Source organism: Nomascus leucogenys, chromosome 9 (assembly GCF_006542625.1).
Source record: "Nomascus leucogenys isolate Asia chromosome 9, Asia_NLE_v1, whole genome shotgun sequence".
NCBI classification, from domain to species: Eukaryota; Metazoa; Chordata; class Mammalia; order Primates; family Hylobatidae; genus Nomascus; species Nomascus leucogenys.
In genome coordinates this window covers 83,558,275-83,580,631 of record NC_044389.1, presented here as the reverse complement: position 1 = coordinate 83,580,631, position 22,357 = coordinate 83,558,275, and the positions used below count along the sequence as shown (strand labels likewise).

Genomic DNA, 22,357 nt, shown 5'->3' with positions numbered 1-22,357 from the left:
GACTCAGATTTGAGAAGCAGAAATCCCAGATACCTGGAACAATCCCAGAGTGATAACGGATCACTTATGTTACTGAACACATATTTGTAGTCTAAAATTAACCTACCCTCAAACTCAGAAAGTGATCCCTGGATCTTTCTGAGATGTGGTTTCCATAATCAGCCAGACTGAGGGCTAGGATTACTCTGGCTGCAGAGTTTTTGTGACTTGAAATGTGTTTCTCTCTGGTAAATGTATAACTGACAACAGCCTTAATAATAGTGATATAGATGCTAATATGGGATGCATATGCGTTTGGTTCATAGGTAGACTAGTAACCTTTCTCCGTATCAGATAGATAAACACTCTGCTGGAAACAGCAGATAGAAAAAGAAACAATTGCATGTCACTGACCCTCGAAAATCAGTCTCTCCGGATTTCCACAGTCAATGACATGAGAACATAATCCTAGCTCAATATGTTGTTTGCCTTTAAAGCCTTCTGTGATGTTTTCTGTTAGGAGTCAGTCAAGGACTTACATGTCCCGGATTTTATCTACTTTGCTGTTTTATTAATTTGAGGAAAAAAAGTGGCATTGAGTGGGAATTGTGAAGCAGAGAAAGCTGAGAAGGTTTCTATCTATTTTTAGGATGCTTCTAAGAAGTCTTAGCACTATATTCTGTGCTTACAGGCAGTTACAAAAAAAATTGTTTTGGAAAGGGCCAGCCTAAATATCAACAGCTATTTCTGAATTTTTACTAATGTGCACAAACGTAATTTCTCTAGTCCTGGCCTCCTCATGTATCAATGAAAGCAACTTGTTGTAAGACTCAAAGCAAAGGAAGGAAGGGGAAATCCAATTTTGTTATATTAAGCATAGCAACTTTCACAATGAATTAATTAAATAAATGTTTTCCAAGCTGATTGGATTCTTTGGTCTAAATAGTTTTTGCTCAATATTTGGCACAGGTCTTCATGTAGGAGTCTAGGTAAATAGAGAAAGCAAATAAATGTGACCTTTGTAAGGCTGGTATGTTTTTTATGAAGCCAAAAGGTGCACAAATACACAAATACTAGCCCAGTCTTATTTTTTGTCCTAGAAAACTTTTCACTGGCTGGCGGCATCTCTGTGTTCAGTCTTTGGCATCATTACTGCTCATCTTGGTTCCCTGCAGGCTCTGCCATCTGTTTAACTGGTAAAGGGCCCCATCTCATCAGGATCCCTTGCATCCAATTGGAAATAGAGCTCTCTGATTGGCCTTTTTCCTTTCCTTTCTCCCCCCTGTTTATTTGGAACCAGCTCCAATATCTCAGAGCAGGTGTCTTTACCTTAGCCAGTTACCTTAGGATTAGCAATTACTGGAAGGTAAAAGATCTGCAGTGGAGGGTGGAGCATCTGTTATTGCAGTGATCTTGGCCTTGGACAGAGTCTAGGGATTTGGAGAAAGACTAATTCATGAAGGTGAGGCACTCCCTGGGGTGCTCTCCTGTTGCCTCTCACCTTCGTAAATGCTTTGGCACTTTCAGATTTAATTCTGTGATCTATGTTAAGTTTAATCAGGCCAGCAAGTGCATGTGTGGCAAAGACCCACTGCTTTTATCTGTCTGACAATATATTAGCCTCCTTCCCTTCTGCGCTCCTGTGAATTCTTGCCTGACAGTTATGCAGAGCCACTTAAACCTTCACTGTTGCCTAAAACACCTTGGAAAATCATTTTTTAAGAATTCAGCTCTTGCCCTTACCACAGGCATCCTTTTGAAATTTACCCCTTTATAGCCCCCAGCCCATATCTTGACTCATGGTCTACAGCCTGGGGAATTTTGAGGAGTTGCCAGTAAGATATTTTCTAGTCTCAAAACACACATAAAGACCTGCATAAAGAAATGTGGCTGTTGAAAAACATCTACATGTTTTCCTAACAAGCATACTCTATCAAGTCAAGCGAGAAAAAGCAGGGAGGGCAGAGAAAAAAAAATAGAATAACCCCCAAATGCCTCAGATTTAATGACCTAATTTCCTCTTTTTCTCTCCTCCTTGTTTAATCTTCAGATTTATTTTATTATTTACTATTCTTTGGCATTATACATTTTGTCTTTTGTTTTTGTATTTATCTATTGTACTATAAGCTACTCAAAATAACTTTTGGAAAATAAAAGGAGTATTTGTGAGAAATAAATATCTCTCAGTATTAGAATTTCAATTCTAAGAAGTGATTTATTAATCATTTTTACTTAGTACTATCGAGTACTTTCTGGGAAGTAATGTAGTTTATTTGTTACAGGTATTCTGGCATCAGACTGCTGGGGTTTAAACTCACTGAGTTATACACATAAATCACTAGATAATTATCTTGGGCAAGGTGCTTAATATTTTTGAGCCTCAGGTTTCTCCTGCACAGTAATGTTATGGGGGCTAAATAAGTTTATATATAAACACATGTATGTACGCCTTACTCATCTTACAGTTTTATTGTTGTTTCTGATTTTATTACCTAAACGATGCCTGGCATAAAATAAATACTCTATAAATGTTAGCTACTACTGTTACTATTTACTCTAGTTAGTATAACAATCCTCAGATAGATGTAATCCTCACTTCACAGGTGAGGTAACTGGAGCCAAAGAAGGTTATTTAACTTGCTCGAGGTCATAAGCTGGTGACTGTGCAGAGTGCAAGGTTCGCACCCAGGTTTGTCTGACCACAAAAGCCTCCTGCTCAGCCACCGAGTCTGCCAAGACTGCTTCAATATGACAGCATAGTGAAATAGATGTGGCTGGATTGTCCAGAAAATCATGCTTGCCTCCATCTGTACAGGTTCATTTCCCAGTTTTTCTTTTCTCTTAGTTATAATTTCACTCAGGATTACAAATCTATGCCATTAGATTACACAAAATTTTTTAGCATAGGTCTCCTGTAAGTCTTGCTTCTTTGAGATACTTTTAGTATCTGGCGGGGATGAGTTGTCCAGTGAATGAACCATCATGTGAAACAGAGAAATAATGAGTTTTTAAATGGCTTGTTGGCCATTTGTTGCAAACTTAACCTTTGTGGTACCATCTCTGACCATAGACCTTTGGATGCAGGGCAAGCTAGAGGAGTTTAGTGAATGTCCTCTGGCGGAATGAGTGAATGAATGTACTCACAAATGTAGAGGAAAGCATTAGTTACAAGAGAGCTTCTTGCTGTTAAGAAGATGCGGGTGAGTGGAAGAAAGAATGATTGCTTCCAAGCCTGAGCAATAATTGGACTTTGTCATTGTGTCATTTTAAAAAATACCTGTGTCTCATCCCTGACATCCTGACTTTTCACTTTTAAGGAGGTCCCTTCAGTGAGAGCATACACACTCACCTGCAAATCCTGATTTCCTTATCAGTAGTCAGTGCACTTTTGCCTTTTTGCTTTCAGATTCCTACTGTTTTCTTATACAGTGAGTAGATTAGTTATATCAGATGTGACTCTAGTTAGAGCAGCAAATCTGGTTGGGTGGACCTTTTCCAACTCCTCTAATCCCAGTAGAGAAGCCTGTTTTCTAGTGGAGACCCATCTTTGCACAAATTGGTTATGGTTGGATGTATAGGAACTATTTTCTTTCACAGAGTTGATTATTGTTGAACTGAAAACTGCTTTTCATTCCTTTACTTTTTAACTTAATCAGGATATTATAGATGCAAGAGATAGTACTGAATGAACAAGAACTATCAGTTTTGTTTAAGCAGTCACATTATATCTAGAATCAAAAGAAGGATGCAGTTCTTAATTTTTGATAGATAGCCCTTGATCATATTTTAATTCAGCCACCCTAAAAATAGTATCTTAGTTGGTTGTGATGAGGATGGATATTTGGTGGTTATTATTGAATTGTTTGTTGTTGAGTTTTGGCTAATGTAATAATTAGACCTTTTTTCTTCCAGCTGTTCCATTTCCTCCAAGTCACCGGCTTACAGCAAAAGAAGTGTTTGATAATGATGGAAAACCTCGTGTGGATATCTTAAAGGCACATCTTATGAAGGAGGGAAGGCTGGAAGAGAGTGTTGCATTGAGAATAATAACAGAGGGTGCATCAATTCTTCGACAGGAAAAAAATTTGCTGGATATTGATGCGCCAGTCACAGGTAAGTCCTGAGGAGGGAGACTGCCCACTTGCATACATATTTTGTTGTTTATAGCATGAAATCAAAAGTCCTAGTTACCAGTGAGTCTTCAAATACCTTACTCATCATAATCTTTTACTGTTGAATCTATATATTAGAGGAGTAAGTATATTATACATATATACACATATTTTCATGTGTTAAATATCTGTAAGATTGCAATGCTCTAAAAAGTGGAATGCAACTTAGAGATGATGATGATTTCTGAAGTGATACTTTAAGAAGTGATATTGTTTGTAAGTAGAAATACTAAATGGCACACAGGATATTCATTGGGAAAGATTAGACAAAGTATCCCGAGACTTCCACAATGGTTGAGAAAGGGTATAAGTTAAAACGGTGGTTTTCAAAGTGTGATCCCCAGACTGATAGCGTCATCATCATCACCATTTGAAACTTGTTAAAATATGCATTCTCAGGCCCCACTCCAGCCTACTGAATCACATTACCTGGGGTGAGACCCAACAATCTGTGTCTTATCCAGCCCTCTGTGTGATTCTGATGCACATTAAAGTTTGAGAAGCACTGAACTTTCGGAAGAAGAACACATTTTTTTTCTCTTTTGCCCATAGCATTTTGTCCCTACAAAATATCTTTTTTTTTCTTTCTTTTTTTTTTTTTTTTTGGTTTTTTTTTTTTTTTTTGAGATGAAGTTTCACTCTTGTCACCAGGCTGGAGAGCAATGATGCGATCTTGGCTCACTGCAACCTCCACCTCCTGGGTTCAAGCAGTTCTCCTGCCTCCGCCTCCCAAGTAGCTGGGATTATAGGTGCCATCATGCCTGGCAAATTTTTCTATTTTTGTAGAGATGGTGTTTCACCGCATTGGCCAGGCTGGTCTTGAACTCCTAACCTCAGGTGGTCTGCCTGCCTTAGCCTCCCAAAGTGCTGGGATTACAGGCATAAGCCACCACTCCCAGCCATTTTTTTTTTTTCATGTTTTGGTTTTGTTACTTCTTATGGTCAGATACATATTTTGTGTAAGTATGCTTCTCTTAGACCATAAAAATTAAATATTGTCAAAAAAATTTTGTATGGCCTGGATGCAGTGGCTTACTCTTATAATCCCAGCACTTTGGGAGGCCGAGGTGGGTGGATTACTTGAGGTCAGAAGTTCGAGACTAGCCTGGCCAACATAGTAAAATTCCATCTCTACTAAAAATACAAAAATTAGCTGGGTGTGCTGGGGGGCACTTATAATCCCAGCTACTCCGATGGCTGAGGCAGGAGAATCTCTTGAACCCGGGAGGCAGAGGTTGCAGTGAGCTGAGATTGTGCCACTGCACTCCAGCCTGGGCGACAGAGTGAGACTCCGTCTCAAAAAAAGAAAAAAAAAAAATTGTATAGTATACAGCTTCTAATACCAGAGACTTTGGGTCTACTCTTTATGGAGTTTGCTTAATTTGCAGGTTTTCATTTTTGAAGAAGCTAAAAATATTTTCCTCTTAAATATTATTCTGATTTAGACATAGAATAGTGTTCTTTTTGATATAAAGGGGGTATCTAAAAGCATTTCATATATACTAGTGATTGCTAATTTCTTTTAAAATTATTGGTCTTCAAATGAATATTTGAATTTGACTGTTAAGAAAGAAGCTCTTTTGAGTATCAGACTACACCTTTCTTTATCAAAATATCTTGAATGATTCTCATTCTAGAGAGATAGACATTATTTACATTTTATTTTTGTCTGGCAGTGCTATTTTTTCTTATTTGTAATTCAGAAATATTAACTATGTTTAGGGTCAGGTAGAGGAGGAATTGGCTCAAGGAGCATTAACCCAATTTTGGACCAGTGGTGAGTAAGTCAAGTCAGAGACTTACTCTGTAAGTTACTGACTGATAACTTCTTTTGTGGAATTCAGAATTAAGTGTAGTAGATATGTAAACTCTCAAAAGAAGTGATCAATATTTTATAATTAAAAAGCCACTACCATATTTTCCTCTAGTCCTTCCCTCCTACTTTTTATTAATAAAAATGTTTCACTCTCAGATGTTTAGAGAAGAGTTGTACTAACATTTGCCATGGTTTGCCCCCATTTAAGAAAAACTGAGGAATTAATATCCTAGTTATTGGAAATCTAGATATTCCTTCATTCCTTTAGCATTTCTTTAAAGTTAAAATGAACAAAGACTTTCTCTTCAAGTGTTCATAAGGCAATGAAAGGTTTGGGTTCATTTAGGATTTTTTTCCCCTGAAAATTCATTATGTTTTATTTTGGAGAAGTCAGAAGGACCAGGAAGCTGCCTAGTCCTCTGACTCCCTGCATCTGTCCGTCTGGAGAGGGAGTAAAGGAGTGTGGACTTGCCCTCACAAAGCAGATTTAGTGTGTGGATTTAGATAGGTGAGCAAACCATCTTCGTAGGAGTAGAGATGAAGTTTATCCAAACAAGGGAGCCATGAGGCCAGTTCTGTTATTTTTTTCTCAGCTAACATTGCTGACTAGACTGGTAGCTGTTTCAGATTTTTTATTTGAAGACTATTTCTGTGTTGCAGACATTTTATAAAGAAAAGTATTTTTCCTCTTTGACTTTTTTTTTCCAAAAAATGTAGTTGAACTTATCTTTGTGTTCTTGCAAACACACAAATGGAACATTGAAAAACTGTGGCTCCAAATCAGTGAGGCAACACATTTTGGTAATCCAATTTAATGAAATGTTTATTATACATTTACCTGGTACAGGTGGTATATATCATATACATGTGAATAAGACCTGGTCTTTGCCCTCCAAGGGCTCAGAATATAACAGGAAAAAATGGAAACAGATACCTAACCAAGCGTAAGTACATTAAATTGATGACTAAATTAAAGGATATAACCTAGGTGTATTCAAGCAAATTAGGAAGTATCCAAGTGGCTATAGCTAATTTAAAACCATAATGTGTTCCTATCTTCTAAATGACTATTTCCTTGACAGTGCTCATTGATTATTACACTTCATCTTTGAGTAAAAGAAACTGTTAAGTAGCTGGGGTCCTACCTGTTGTGAATATGCATTGAGAACTTATTCAAAGTCTTGGCTATGGATGGTAAAACATATGAGACATAGAATATCCAAGGTCTAGGTAAGGGAGTCAGACACATAAAGAGATAATTACTATAAGTTTTTTAAGAACTGTAATGGAGGTACCTAAAAACTGGTGTGAGAGCTCAGCAAAAGGAATGCAGAGACCCAAGAAAGTATTGACAGATTACATGATATTTGAATTGTATCATATATGATAAGTAAAATTGTATGATGTGAAAAAGATGGGGAAGGATGATGTGAGCAGAGATAACAGCACATGGAAGCCACTGGTATTTTTTGTAAAGTGGCTAGTCGTGTTCTTTGAGGTTTGCTGTGAGAAGGCGGGGTTTCAGAAGGGTATGAGAGGTGCGGTGGAGATGGGAAGGTGAGACTGAGGCTGGAAGGCCAGGGTTAAATATTAATCTCTATAGCCAGCACTTACTCTGATACCATTCTATGGGGAATGGGGGTTGAGGGGATCTTTGAGCAGGAGAGTTACATAATCATGTTTGTGGCTGGAATAGTGTCCTGGATGAGATGAGTAGGAAGAGGTGGGGAGGAATTCTTAAGAGGGGGGTGATTAGGAAACTTTCATACTTGTTCAAGGGAGCCATGGCAGGGTAGGGGGATTTAATCGTATTTTGATTACAAGACCTTTTATAAAATGAGTGTTCAAGTTGATTTTAAAACATCTGATTAGTTTGTATTTAAAACGTTAATATCTCTTAAAGTCTTCTTGAAAACAGTAAGATGATTTGTGCAGGGATCCAATTTACATTTCTGCCTGAAGTTCTCATATTTTCCTGTTTTCCCTTTCACTTAGCAGAGAACATTCCACTCATTTGTAATGCAAAAGCAGACCGGGAGCTTAGGTTTTTGAATAGAATGATTTAGAACTCATGTTCTGCTCTCTGGGCAGAGGGGATAGGCCAGCATCAGCTGGGCAAACTGCTAATCTCTCTGGTTTGTCTGTTTCCTGCAGTGGGGGATTTGTCCCTGGGGCAGCAAAGGATTCCCTCAGTGCCTGGGTCTGCCATTTAGCATGTCAGGCAGTTGCCAGGAGAACCCTCTGGCTTTGTTCCTGGATGTGAGAGTGGACTGGTGGCCAAGTTTAAGGTCATGGCAGTCCTTCCCTTACAGCAGCTGACGTCAATTAGGAGAATTCCCCTTGCCTGCACTCTGAGGAGAGTTAAGCAGGGATAGGAATCTGGTGTCTTCTGGGACCTAAAAGATCAGTGTTTATTCTCCTCATACTGTCATTTGTCACTGTAAAGCAATGTGGCCTTAGTTTATATGGAGATAAAAAATATTTCGTCTGGGGCATTTTGCCCACTTGTGATTTTAGTGGCCAAATCTTTAGGGCCTGTCCTGCAGCCAGAGACCTATTTTGGTACCCGGCCCATTGCTGGCAAGTCAGCACTTTTCAGTCCCAGCCTGTGGCAGCCACACATCATTTTGATGTCCATATACTCCTTAATTTCAGCCCTTGGTTAAAAAAGTGATTATATTATAAAAGGTGACTGCATGAGAGCCAAAGTCCTTTGATCTGTTCACCTCTGGTCTTGCCAGGTTGTTCTTGGAAACCCTTTTTACAAATGTGAAAAGGGAGACTCACAGGTGGAGTCAGTGTTTCCAAACTTGACCATAGATCAGAATCACCTGTAGGGCTTCACAAAATACAGATTGCTGAGTTCTGCCTCCAGCGTTTCTGATTTAGTAGGTCTGGAGTAGGGCCTGAGAATTTGAGTATCTGAGTTCCCAGATAATGATGATGCTCTTGATCTGGGACCACACTGTGGGATTCATTGGTTTAAGAACATAGACTGAAGTCTCATAGCGGGTAAGCTGAAGACCTTGCTTTAAACAGGCATTTATCTACATATCCTATGCTTAGCTATTATACTACACTGTTCTACTTCTGCATTGTAGGGTTAAAGTCTTGGGCTTTCAATCCCGTGACTAGAATGTTTTCCTGCTCATTACTGAAGAAAACATACAAAGAATACTGATGCAAAGGGTCCTCAAGAAGTAGAAGAAATAAATTATTTTGACTGTTGATTATAATTTATTATATTTTAAATAAAAGTGTGTTTCTATAATACAAGCAGGCAGGATGAAACAGAATGCTTGGCATATTTGGGACATAGAGTTTATGTATGTAGTTTTTCCCAGAAAAAAACATTCGTAGTTCTTTTCTTTACAAGCTCTTGGGGAGTTTACTATAGAAAGTTGCTACTAGGACAGTGTATCAAACAAAAAATGTAAGCCAGGGGCTCAAAATCAGGTATCAGTGAGCTGAGTGGTAATGAATACAGTATTCTATTAAGAATAGCTGAACCATACAAAAAAAAAAGTAATACTCTATTAACATCAATAAACATGTAGCGCTATCTATGGGAAACATTTGACAGTCATTACAATTACGTCATAGTTACATGAACAACTATTTTAAGACACAGTATACATATCCCTTTTAACATCCCTTTATGTTCTCATGAATTGGTACTTTTCACAAATAATGACATATTTAAGCACCTTTGGTAAAGCAATGCCTGTTGTTTTCACAGAAAGGTAAACATCCCCAAAATTATTATTCTTAAAGTTTGAAAACAATCACTGGCAGTAATAATGCTCTAATTCTTTTGGAGAAGGCTAAAATATATTAAAATCAATTCTATCGTGGCTTTAAGAGAAGTGGTGTTTCAGGTAATACTGAAATGCCTCCAGATAAGGAAGGAATATTTTCTTAGGTACCCTAAGGAAAAAATTGTAGATGTTTTCCTTGGTCTACCCAGGTAATACTCATGTTTTCAGTCTCATCTATGTTATACTCATTTTTATACTCATGTTTCCAATCTTAACCAAATTCCAACTTCTCATTCAAGTGTTCCTAATAATTTCAGACTTCACTGATTTTATTCTCTTTCTGAGTCAGTAACATGTATGGACCATAATGAACAGTCTGAAATACCAGTCACTGACTGGTTCTGATCCATGACAAAGTTTTCACTGATCCAGAGTGAAAATTTTATTTTCATTTTAGCGAAAATGCTTTCTTTTTGTGTATGACACTATGGTGACAGTAGATCATAATTTTTTATAGTTTTTTGGGGGATAAACTGAGTTGTTTTTGTTTTAAAGCTAACGTTTGTTAGGTTCTTGTGGGGTTTTTTTTTTTTTTTTTTTGCTGCTCACTATCATAAACACTGTACTTTTTAACTCTTAGTGTTCACACAACCCTGTGAAAAAAGTACTGTTATCAGTTCCATTCTACAAATGAGGAAACTAAAGCTCAGTGAAATTGTCTATCTTACTATGGTTACCCAGCTAGAAAGTGCCAGAATTGGGATTAAATCCCAAGCAGTTCAACTATGTCTATTTCTGTTTTATTTGGGGGGTGGAGGTTAATTTTACAGGTTTATGAAATCATTAAAGCTGGAAGTAACCATATGTAACATGACATTAACTGTATTGTCCTGAATAATATTTTTGTTTCATACTGTTATCCTACTAAATGTTGAACATCTGAGGACATAAACATGCATTATGGTTTTGTGGATATTATTCTATTTAAAAATAATTTTAGTATAACTGCACGGCTGATTTGTACATAGTAAATTGCGATAATAATATAATGGAAATATACGAAAACCTCGAGTATGTGTTTATTTATGTGTGTGTTTCTTTGCGTTAGTGTAACCATTTACATAGCAGTTCTTTTTAGTCTGTCCTGTTTACCGAGTTTGTTGACTTTATTGATTTTTGTCTTCTTAGTGGAGTGTTTTGGACACAGATACATGAGATACTTGACGAATTCACAAGTCTGTCTGGAAGTTGTTTCTTACAGAAGAATCTGTGGTTTAGTGGATTTATAAAAGAAAAAGAATATAAATTTTTCATGCAGCTAGTTTACTATTTTGTAAAGTTACTGTGTTGGTATATAAAGTGTAATATTATTAAAAATATAAACTAAATGCTTTTAGGTCCACACCTTGCTAATGGAAAATACATTACCTGAGAAGAGGCCTTCAGGCAGTTCAGTCCTGGCTTTGCGTTGGACCTGGAGGTCAGATAGCTTATTCTTCTCCTGTATTTTGTCTGCCTTGCCAGCAGCATCATTGAGCATTGCCTTATGAAGTAACATGAAAGTCTGTGGAATGGTTTGATACCTAAGTCAGTCTGTTGAGGAGGTAGGGAAAAGCCTTCAAAAGAGCCCAATGTTCTTTTCCTCATATTAAACCCTAAAAGGTTTATGTAGCAAACTATATACATATATGTAAATCCGTATCTAAAAGAGATAACAAACTCTTAAGAAGTTTCATTTTTAGATTGCTTTCATCATATGAAAATAATATTTATAGCAAAATGTATTTCGAAAAAGTAGGATTATACTGATTATACAATGATAGAAAAAAAATCTTATCCATGAGATAATCAAGTGTTTTTCAGAAACTTTTATCAAACAACATTGTATTTTAATAAGAAGAGTAGTAGAAAGAAAAATTTTAGATAGAAATAAGGGAAGCCTCAAATGATTAACCAAGTTTTCTTTTGCTCTTATGGCTCCATTTGTAATGACTTATTTATCTTCATATAAATAGATGTCAAGATCACCATTTTATTTCACTGCCTTTCTTTTCAGATTCATATACTTTTGTCATATTCAAGATAGTATTATTGTTAGTTTTCTCTGGATTTTATGATTTGTGTCAGACATTTTAATATGAAAAGGTATACTTGGAATTAATGAACCTGATTCCCAGAAATGCAGTTATTAACTTCTCACGATCTCTGAATGTGCTATCTTAATTTAAGATGCCATCTGGTTGTATGCATTTGATACACCTAGTTCTTTTAATTGCTCTCAGAATCATACATCCTATATTGCTTATGAATAATATTTTTGAAATGACCTGCAGACATTTGTTTTCATTTCAAACAAAAGGTCGTTTGTGTTTCCCTTTCTGTTTTCTCCAAGTAATATGCATGTTTGCTTTGGTCTTTGTTAATAAGCATAATCTGATTTTTTCTTACAACGCATTATAATCAGGCTGCAAGTTTCAGAACTCAGCTTTGCTCACAGACATTTGTAGATATTCATTATCCTCTTTAAAATCCTAGTTACATATTTTTCATTTAATTTTAAAAGGTAAAGTTTGAGTGGATATTTGGATACCATGTGGAGAATAAGAGATTCTCAGATAATCAAGCATGAAATAGAAATTATTCATTTGAAATTCTCTTTCTTATGTTTTAAACATTAAAGGCCAACTCCTTCAAAGGTGGACCTTAGCTTAATCTCAACCACTGCTTTGCCTTCTTCATGAGATAAGCTGGTAATATTTATTAAATATATATCAAAGGTAGGTGAAAGCTAGACATTAAATTGCCTGCATTATTGATATAAAATATCCATTCCACTTGAGACTCTGAATGGAGGAAATGTTAAAAGTACATGAGATGATTTTAGCCCCTTAGAAAATAATTTGTGGCTGGTTAGCCTAGTTTATTAAGGACGTGGTGGCAATGAGCCATCTCACAGACTTTTTTCCTCCTCTGTAGCCTGTTTAGAATTCTCAGTTTATTTTCAAACTTCTGGTTCAGCCAGTTTATCTTAAAAAAAAAAAAAATGACAGAAATAAGAAGAGGTGATAATAGGAAGTGTGATTTAATCTCTGCTGTGCAGGTCACCTGAGGTGTTATCACCTAATGACAGTGCAGCAGTAACTTTATTTTCTCCCTGTCCAGCATGGTATCCACATTAAAATCGTGAATCTCTAAATTAGCATTTTGTGTCTGCCATCTACCTTTGTACCACTCAGCAGGACATTCACCTCTTTAAATCTCAGCTTTCTATCTGTTCAGTGGTGTTAGTGTCATGCCTGTCACTCAGATAGAGTGAAATGCTGCAACCACAGCACAGGTATGCCCAGTGAGTAGTAAATTTTTGTTGTTATTGCTATAACTGTTACTATTGTGACCGGTATTGTTGTTACGTATCTGTTATATCAACTGTTGATTTTAGTGTATGGTTTTTGGTGATTAGAAGTATAGACACCTTGTAAAAACTCCATTAATTTGGATAATATAGCTTGCAGTTCCCCTTTTGTGGATGTAAGTAAAGACTGAGAGGGCTGTGGTGTGACAGAGTGTGCAGATAGTTCCTCCTAACCACAGCTGTCCCCTACTTACCTTTTCTGAATTCCAAATGAGTTTTAATTCAAAAGAAAATAAATTTTGTTTTCCTGAACATATTTTGCGCTATCAGTATATCAATTAGAAAGAAGAAAATGAAAAATTAAAAATGGGAAATATGAGCTATTATATATGAGAAAACTAGAGGTAAATAGTCAAATATATGCAAGGTTGGGCTTTGCTAAGGAGTCCCATGTCAAAGTAATAATTTCTTTATATTTGATTATTGAGAATCATTTGGATGTAAATACATTTTCATTTCATGTTTGGGTAATTGACTTTTTAACCGTCCATGGAACCACCAACAAAGTGTACATAATTTGGATTTTTCATTTCCCAAATAATATGCAAGTTTAGATTGCTTTCTGACATTTATATCAGAAAAATGTTGCAGGGATTTTCAGTGAGTTTTTCTCCCTCTCATTGGCAACCCTAAACTATTTGGGGATATTTTGTTCTATACCTCTTCGTCAAAGCTTTCTAGGGTTTCTAGAAAGCTCAGGCTGTCTTTATAACAATTTCTTAGTATGTTTCAACATGTTAATAAGAAAACACTAGGCAAATATCATTTCAGTTGGGGAAATGAAGAAATTGTAAGTTAAAGGATCATGTGTCAAAACAATATAATATTGATTGGCCTCAAATATGCCTTTATTCTTTTGTACACTATAAAGAAATTTAAACCATTTTTAGATAGGAGCTAATATTTCAGATTCTGTTTTAAGCAATGAATGAACTCAACAGTAACTCTGGGAGATAGGTGTTCTTTGGATATCCATGTAATAGATGAGAAAATTGAGACATAGGCTTACAGAGCTTGCCCAGGGTCATAGACATAGGCTGTCCACAGCCTGGAGTTCTTGGTTCTAAGGCCATGACCCTTCCATTAAAATATTACTCAAGGCCAGGCAGTCTGGTTCCAGAGCCCAGTGTCTTATGAGGCAGGGAAGGTGGCCATAAACTATTGATTAAAATATTCTTGAATAGGAATTTCTCCTAATATTCTCCACTAATGCTTTGAAACAGGTTTCTAATTGACACCCATGTTTATAAGCATCAAATTATTCCCTCAACATCATGCAACCTGTAAAGAAGGCATGCTACAGCTAGTGAAGTTAGTGAGGTGAAGTAAAATTTAGAATGTTTGAAGAGCTAGTTAATATTTTTAAAGTGAATACATAGTTTTTATTTTCTTTTGTCTTTCCCCACATGACCATGTTTCAAAAGTTTAGCTTTAGAAATTGCTTTCAAGTACTGTGTTAGAGATATTGGAATCATTTTAAAACAATCTTGAAATCCTTCTAATGCCCCTCAATGAAATTCAGATAATTTACATAAGACCTCAGTTCCTGTTGGTCCTCCAGTGAAGGATGAACCCCAGAATTATTTTCTTCTTCCTTCCACCTCTTTCTTCAAAATTCTCATCAAATAGTATTTATTGTATAACACATAAAAATAACAAAATATTATTACCTCACAAATCTTGTCTGAAATTTTACTTTTTTTCTAGTTAGAAGAATTTTGGCATGCAAGTGCTAAATTATTTTATATATTTGGGCTATCTAAGAAGACAATTTAAACAACTTACTTTAGCATAGGACCAAATAAAATTTCATGATGGCATTTGACTACCATTTAAAAAGACATTTTGGACCTCCCTTTTGGCTTAACTAAGGCATATAGCTTGTAATTTTTTGCCTCCTGCTCCTTCTTGCATTTCTGTGGGACTGCTGCAGCTCCCCCAGTGACTGATTCCTGCCTGATGCTGCAGTAAGCCCTTGCCTCACCCTGGAATAAAGCACCTAGGTTAGCCCTTCCCTTCTAACTCCAAGTGCTAAAGAATGGTAATTAGCATTCTTTGGACCTTTACTACATGCCTAACAATATACTAAAGGTTTTATATGCTCTGTTGAGCAATCTTGTGAGGTGTAGGTACTGTTGTTATTCCCAAAGTTAGAGAAGGAGATCTGTCTAGTAGATACATAGTGTGAGCTACATGTATAATTTTAAATTTTCTAAGAGACGCTTACAAATTTTAAAAGAAACAGGTGAAATTGTTTTTAATAATGTATTTCATAACTTCAGCTTTCCAAAATATTTTCATTTCAACATGTAATCAATATAAAATTGTTAATAACACGTTTTGCCCTCTTTTTCTTACTAAGTCTTTTAATTCTGATGTTTATTTTATACTTAAGACACATTTCAGTCTAACTGTATTTCATGTGCTCAATTGCCACTTGTGGCTGGTAGCTACCATATTAGCACAGTTATAGATAAAGAAGCTGAAGCTTGGCAAGTAACTTATGATAAGAGCCTTAGTAAATGCAGCCGCTGGAATCAAGCGCAGGGAACTGATTCTGGCCTTCAAGCTCTCAATCAGCACAGTATACCAGCTCAGGACCTAGACAGGTTTCTTCCTTCAACTTACAAGCATTACCCTGTTAGATTCTTCTGTGGCTTTAACTGCCTGTATCGCAACTAATGAGCATAGTCAGGTTCCATTCTCTACCTATTTCTTTCTCTTTCAGTTGATCCTGTGGTGTTAGCTCTGTGTCTTTGATCCATTTCCCTGTTGAGTCAAAGGACATAAAATTACAGACCACTGGAAGTCTATGGGAGTCACTTATCTTTTTTCTAACCTTGCTACTTTTGTCTTCCCATAATTGTGAGCTTGGGCCTGTAGAATGGATGCACTATTTGCTACTTCCTGTTAGAAAGCCTCTGTAACAAGCCATTCTCAAAGCAGTGTGGCACAAGGTTCATAGGGTAAGTGTATCATAATTTATGATGAATCAGGTAGGGTTGAGCGATGAGATATTGAAGCAAGAATGTGGAAAAGCAAAGCAGTGCAATAGCCTTGATAGAGAAAGTCAACAGCTTCCAGTCTGTCTTTCACACAACATCAAATAAAAAAAACTTGCATCAAGAAAAGGGATGGGATGCATTGTTCATAATGGTAACACAGTGCCCATTTTATAGCATGTAACTTTGAGAATCAAAATTTTTTTCTAAAATTGCTTTCATATATTTTTAATCACAAATATTTTTGATTTTGAGATATCAAATAGAGTTAAACAGGGCAAAGGATTTTGATAGTTTTCATTAGAGGACATTGTAACACACTAGTCTGTAGGATTGAGTTGATCGTACACTATTTTATCTCAACCTTCATTCCTCTAGTTTCTATTCTTTCTAAGTGGTACACATGGCCACTCAGCTGAAGACTAAATTTCTTAGTTTCCTCTGTCACTATATATGGCTGAGTCACTAAGTTTTTTTCAATGGGGTATAAGCAAAAATAGCATGTGTTACTTTCAGATCATGCAACTAAAAAATTTAATGTCTTCCTTGCTTCCCTTGCCCCTTCTTGCCAATACTCTTCGGATGGCAGAAGCTAAAGATGCCATTCTAACCATAGGACAGAGGTCATATGTCGGGTATGGCAGAGCAACAAGACAGAAGGGCCTCTGGGTCCCAACGTTGTGTACAAGCCATGTTACCTCAAATTGCTTATATCCAAAGAAATAAGCTTTTATCATATTTAAGCTATTGTTATAGCTGGGTGTTTTTAATAAATTTTTTGGCCTGCATTCTAATACTGTATTAGTTTGTTTTCATGCTGCTAATAAAGACATGGGCAATTTACAAAAGAAAGAGGTTTAATGGATTTACAGTTCCACATGGCTGGAAAGGCCTCACAATCATGGTGGAAGGCAAGGAGGAGCAAGTCACATTTTACGTGGATGGCAGCAGGCAAAGAGAGAGCTCGTGCAGGAAACCTCCCATTTTTAAAACCATCAGATCTCGTGAGACTTACTCATTATCATGAGACCAGAACAAGAAAGACCTGCCCCCATGATTCAATTATCTCCCACCTGGTCCCTCCCACAACACGTCGGAATTCACTATGAGATTTGGGTGGGCATACAGCCAAACCATGTCAAACACAAAATCTAGATTTGTTAATGCCTTTCCTACAGATTGTTACCTATGTATCCTACCATAGCTTCCATCGATTCTTGCCGCAAACCCTGTTATTTTCCAGAGAGAAGCCAATATATTGTTCTTTTAATGAACCTTGATTGTCTTTGTTTCTCTAACTTGAGATACATCAGAGTAATTTGATCTATCTGAGGTATGCCTTCTGTTTTGTTTGTTTTTCCCCACCACTGTGAATTCTGTACAATGCTCAAGAGCAGGCTCAGGTCCTATGTCCTCTGGAAAGATTTTCTTGACTCCTCAAATAGCAAGATCTTTCTCTTCCCCTAGTTCCCAGTGCATTTTAATACTTAAGCCTGTTTTATTTAATGTTTATTAGGTAGTATCTTCTCTCTCCCAGCTATCCTGAAAATTCCTTGAGGGAAATAACTGTATCTAAAACTTCTTGAAAGCAATCTTAACATCTGTCCCAATGCCTGTCTGTATTAGGTACTTAATGATTGTTTCATTCAATTTGATTTTGTTTAATACCAATAAAATGTTAATTGAATCTCAGTCTATCACCTTAAAAGTTCTATCAACTTTTACGGTCTTAGAGATACTTTTACGCAATTATTTTTTTAAAGAAAAATTAAGGCTGCTTTCCAATTTTTCCTGGTTTTATTGTCCTAGAAATAAATAGAGAAAAGCACAGTATAGCCCAGTATGACAACTTAAGAGCAAATAATCACATATGAAATTGTTCAAAATCTTACCTTTTTATTCCATACAAATCACTTTACAATCAAATTATTGTCAACTCTTATTTTGATTTCGATAGGCTTCCTAGTGCTCATGGTTATAATTTATAGCATCCCTAATTGTGCTGTTTAGCCTGTCTCACCCTATATGTAAGTCTCCTCATAATTTCTTATCTAAAGATTTGACAACTCATTTGTGTGCCTCTCATGGCAAATTCATATTGCTAAACATTCATATAATCATAGAATTGTAAGATACTTTATTTTGTATAATCCTTTCATTGTAATGTGTTTCTTTTTTATGTCAAATGTGATTTTTGAGTGGTCTGGCTGCAAAGTATAATGGGCTTTTCTGTGTATTTTTATCAAATCCTGCTTTTAGATTCCAGATTATACTTATTTGAGGAAAGTTAAAAATTGACAAAACTATTCACATAACAGAGGAACCTCCACTTTATTTTTACTAAAATAATTTTTAAAACACTTTTGTTTTCCCTTTTTATTCTAAGTTATATAAATTTCATTTCTTTGAAATATATCATTTTATTTGAGCTTTGTTATGTTACCTTTGTGGACCTTATTTTAAAAAGGATCCTCAGGTTTTTAGAGTATTGAGTATTTGATATCTTTTCTGATGTTAAATTCCTTCTACTTAGTAGCCATCAACATATTTATAAATGCCCATAATATACCCAGTAAAGTCTGTGAAAGTCGAGATACTTGGTATGTTATTTTTTAAATTTTAATATGGTGATCATAAACTTGTGATGGTCTACCAATTTGAAAAAATTCTCATGAAAAGCTAGTAAAGGGGAAAAAAGTAGTTACCAATATTATTTTAACATTCTTAAATATTTTTAAAAAATTATCAAAGCAACACTTATTTTATTTTATTTTATTATTTTTAGAGACAGAGTCTTGCCTTGTCACTCACCTGGAATGTAGTGGTGCAATCATAGCTCACGGTAACCCTGAACTCCTGGGCTAAAGCGACCCTCCCACATCAGCTTCCTGAGTAGCTGGTACTATTATGTAGTAATACAGTGTGCTAATGAGGTGCACACCACCATGCCCTGCTAAATTTTATTTTTTTTGTAGAGGCTCACTATGTTGCCTAGGATGGTCTTGAACTCCTGGCCTCAAGTGTTCCTCCCTCCTTGGCCCCCAAAGTGCTGGGATTACAGGTGTGAACCACTGCGCCTGGCCAAAGCAGTATTTACCCTAACATCATCATGACCTGTAAACCTAATTTACCATTAGTTTGGGTTATGGGTAGCTCTCAAATTCCCAGTATGAGAATACTGTGGGTGAATTCACTATTACTAGGGTTACTGTAGTAAGATATAATGCTAATTATTGATTCAAAATAAAAAATTTCAGTAATTATCAGGGAAGGTCAACTTCCAGAATTAATTTAAGGCATGCAATTATAAATAATAGGAAATACAACTTAATTGTCAGATGTCCACACGCAGTAGGTTAAATGTCGATTCATATGCAGGCCTTTTAAAAATGGCCTACAAGGAGAGTGGTTTTATTTTCACAGTCTGTCCTTTTTTTGTCTCAGTTATGATTTTTGCTAGCTCCCTAGTGACCCATAGCTATGTTTTAGCTTTTTACCAACCTAGCCAATTCTTGAATCATGAGTAGAACCCACTTGTTAATTATGGGTGCCAAATTGGATGATATTACAATTTATCCTTCAAACTGGTACACTTTTGAAAGTAAACAGGGATGCTGTTACTAATTATACTACCACAGCACATTTAATCCAGGACTGTTCCAGATAAATCGGGATATTAGGTTTTCCTAGTACTTTGCCTTGAAGGTCCCCCGTTTCCACCTCTGCTCATCTCTGCTAGATATGACCACATGTTCTTAATGTTGGCCAACTTGCACATATAACTTTGGGTGCATTAATCATTGTCCTATCATTTTTGGGTGACTATAGAATGATGTACCACAAGTGCAGATTGTAACTATCTGCAGTAACAGGATGGAGGTGACTTCATATAAATAATATTTTACTTGTAGGTTTTGAGTATGTTTGCATTTGAATGTAGACCTGAGTGATTCTTCAGAAATTAATACAGTAAAACATTAGAAATTTAGGACAGAGATGGTGGAATGGATCAGTTAGATGTCAAAAATTGTAATAAAACATTTCTTCCACACATGGAAGAATAGGCATTAAAATTGACACATTATCTTGATTCAAATATTTTAAAATATTCTTAGAATTTTTATTTATTAGGTATTTACCCTGAAATAAGTACTGCGCAAAGCATATTCATTCAGTATTGTCCAGTTGCTCTTAGCCTCAAGTCACTGGTGTCACCTTGATGGCAGTGATGAGACAAATTACTTGTTTCACCTCTTTAAACATCAGATAGATTGCTGGGGACAAAGAGACAGCATGGCTTCCAACCATTACACAAGTGCCCCTTCTGCAGCTAGGATCATGTCCTGGATGATGCAGTTATGGAAGACAGCATGCTGAGTTTTTATTAATTTGATGAATCATCAAATTGAGACCAGTGGTGGTGTTGTCCAGGGACAAAGTGAATTGCTTCAGCCGTGGGTAGATAACCCCCTGTTTTTGAGTTAACTTTTTCAGCTAGGTAATAATTTCCTTGGGATGGTATCCAAAGGGTGGCAAACCTTTCCCTAAAAGTAGTGGAGATGAAATTTAGGCTCAGTTCTGTAGCTATTTTCTTTAACTAGCACTCTAGGAACCAAGATTACACTTACATGAGGACTTGTGATGACCTGGACACCTCTTGTTTTCTACGATGAGAGTGAGATGAAATGGAGGGGGAGTGGGTGATCATTCGAGAGATAGTTCAAGAAAGGGAAGAAAATTGTGGAGAGTCAAATATGATGAAGGGATTTATAAGATTGGTGATAACAATAAACAGTTGATTTGACCAATAGACTTAGGTTCCACAGACAAAATAAGAATCATTGAGAGTTAGCCAGGGGTCATAGAAATAATTATCTGCTGACTAAGAGTGACCAGGGAATGCTAGTTTTGAAGATGAGGAAAGGATTTGTTAGAGGTGGTTTATGTGTGGTTGGATTGAATCTGAGGAATTAGGACAAGAGGGGCAATAGTAACACTTCCATTCATATGAGGGCTGTGTGAAGAACACTTACCAACTTGAGGGCTTTATGTTAGATTTAGTGATGGCTAGGTGTCATGACAAATGCAAATGCTTATTTCCAGAAAGGGACCAGTGGTAAAATCATGATGGAAATAGACTTGGCCTTTTTGAGGATAGACCTTTAGGAGTTTAGGGGTTGACTTACTCTGGATAATTATGCAGTTTAGAATGGTAAAGGCAAAGAGAGGAATGGTTTTAGCAAAATATGCATCCTGATTGGTCAAAGGACTCTGGGAGCACAGTACCAAAAGTCTGTCCAGTAGAGGTCTATGGGAGACAGTGTGACTATATTTGTTAGATAGAATACATTATTTTCAGGGGCAGTATGACCATGATTTTAAATAAAAATTTCAAATGTAAAAGTAAGTCTTTTTTGGAGCAGATTTTGATTTTTGGCCTAATTAATCAAGGCCTAATACTAAAACTGTTAAGTATTCATCATGCTACTGACAAGTAAAATCTGAACATTTGCATATAAAGTAAAACTGAAGCATGGATTCATGCTTGTGTTCTAGATTCTTTCACATAACAACTGCATTTTATGTGTAATGGGCATGTTTTAAGGGTAATGCTTTGTCACCTAGTGAGAAGATCATTGGCTTTAGAATAAAACAGACATAGGCTCTAATCCTGCCCACAAGTTACCTAACATGCTCCTTCTCATTTAAACTTCTGTGCAAGTGATTGAAATAATTTCTACTTTACAGTGCTGTGAGACTTGAGATAATGTTGAAAAGCTCCTCACATAATACCTGATATGTAGTAGGAACTCAGTGACCAAAAAATATCATTTATTACCACTAAAATTGATCTATATACATATATTCACTGAAACCTTCTGTAAATGGATGGATATATATGTTTATATTTACTAAACAGAAAAAATATATTTCTTGATATGTAGTAGTGTACTCTGGATAATGATAGTCATTGTTATAGGAATTGTGTTATTTTTTTCTGCTCAATTTAACAGTCATTCCTGGTAAGATATATCAAAGATTTGCTGATGTATTCAGTACTTACTTCATATTTGCTCTTCTGGTGTAAATTAGAAACAATTAAAATAATTTATAATAGAAAATTCAAAAATTCAATTCATAGAATTTATATAAACCCTTTCTTACTTTGATGTACTTTCTTAGCACCTGAATTCCACTTTTCATTTGACTCATGAGTT

General features: G+C 36.1%; 1 protein-coding gene across 3 annotated transcripts in view; it reads left to right on the top strand.

Moving 5' to 3' along the window:
• The window catches only part of PPP3CA (protein phosphatase 3 catalytic subunit alpha), a 330,477-nt gene that overhangs the window by 151,654 nt on the left and 156,466 nt on the right, over positions 1-22,357 (top strand). For all 3 annotated transcript variants that reach the window (XM_012499552.2, XM_003257486.3, XM_003257485.3), the window contains exon 2: positions 3,892-4,092. In XM_012499552.2, the coding sequence (XP_012355006.1) occupies positions 3,984-4,092 (109 nt within the window). In that variant the 5' untranslated portion in view covers positions 3,892-3,983. The remainder of the gene's footprint in view (positions 1-3,891; positions 4,093-22,357) is intronic.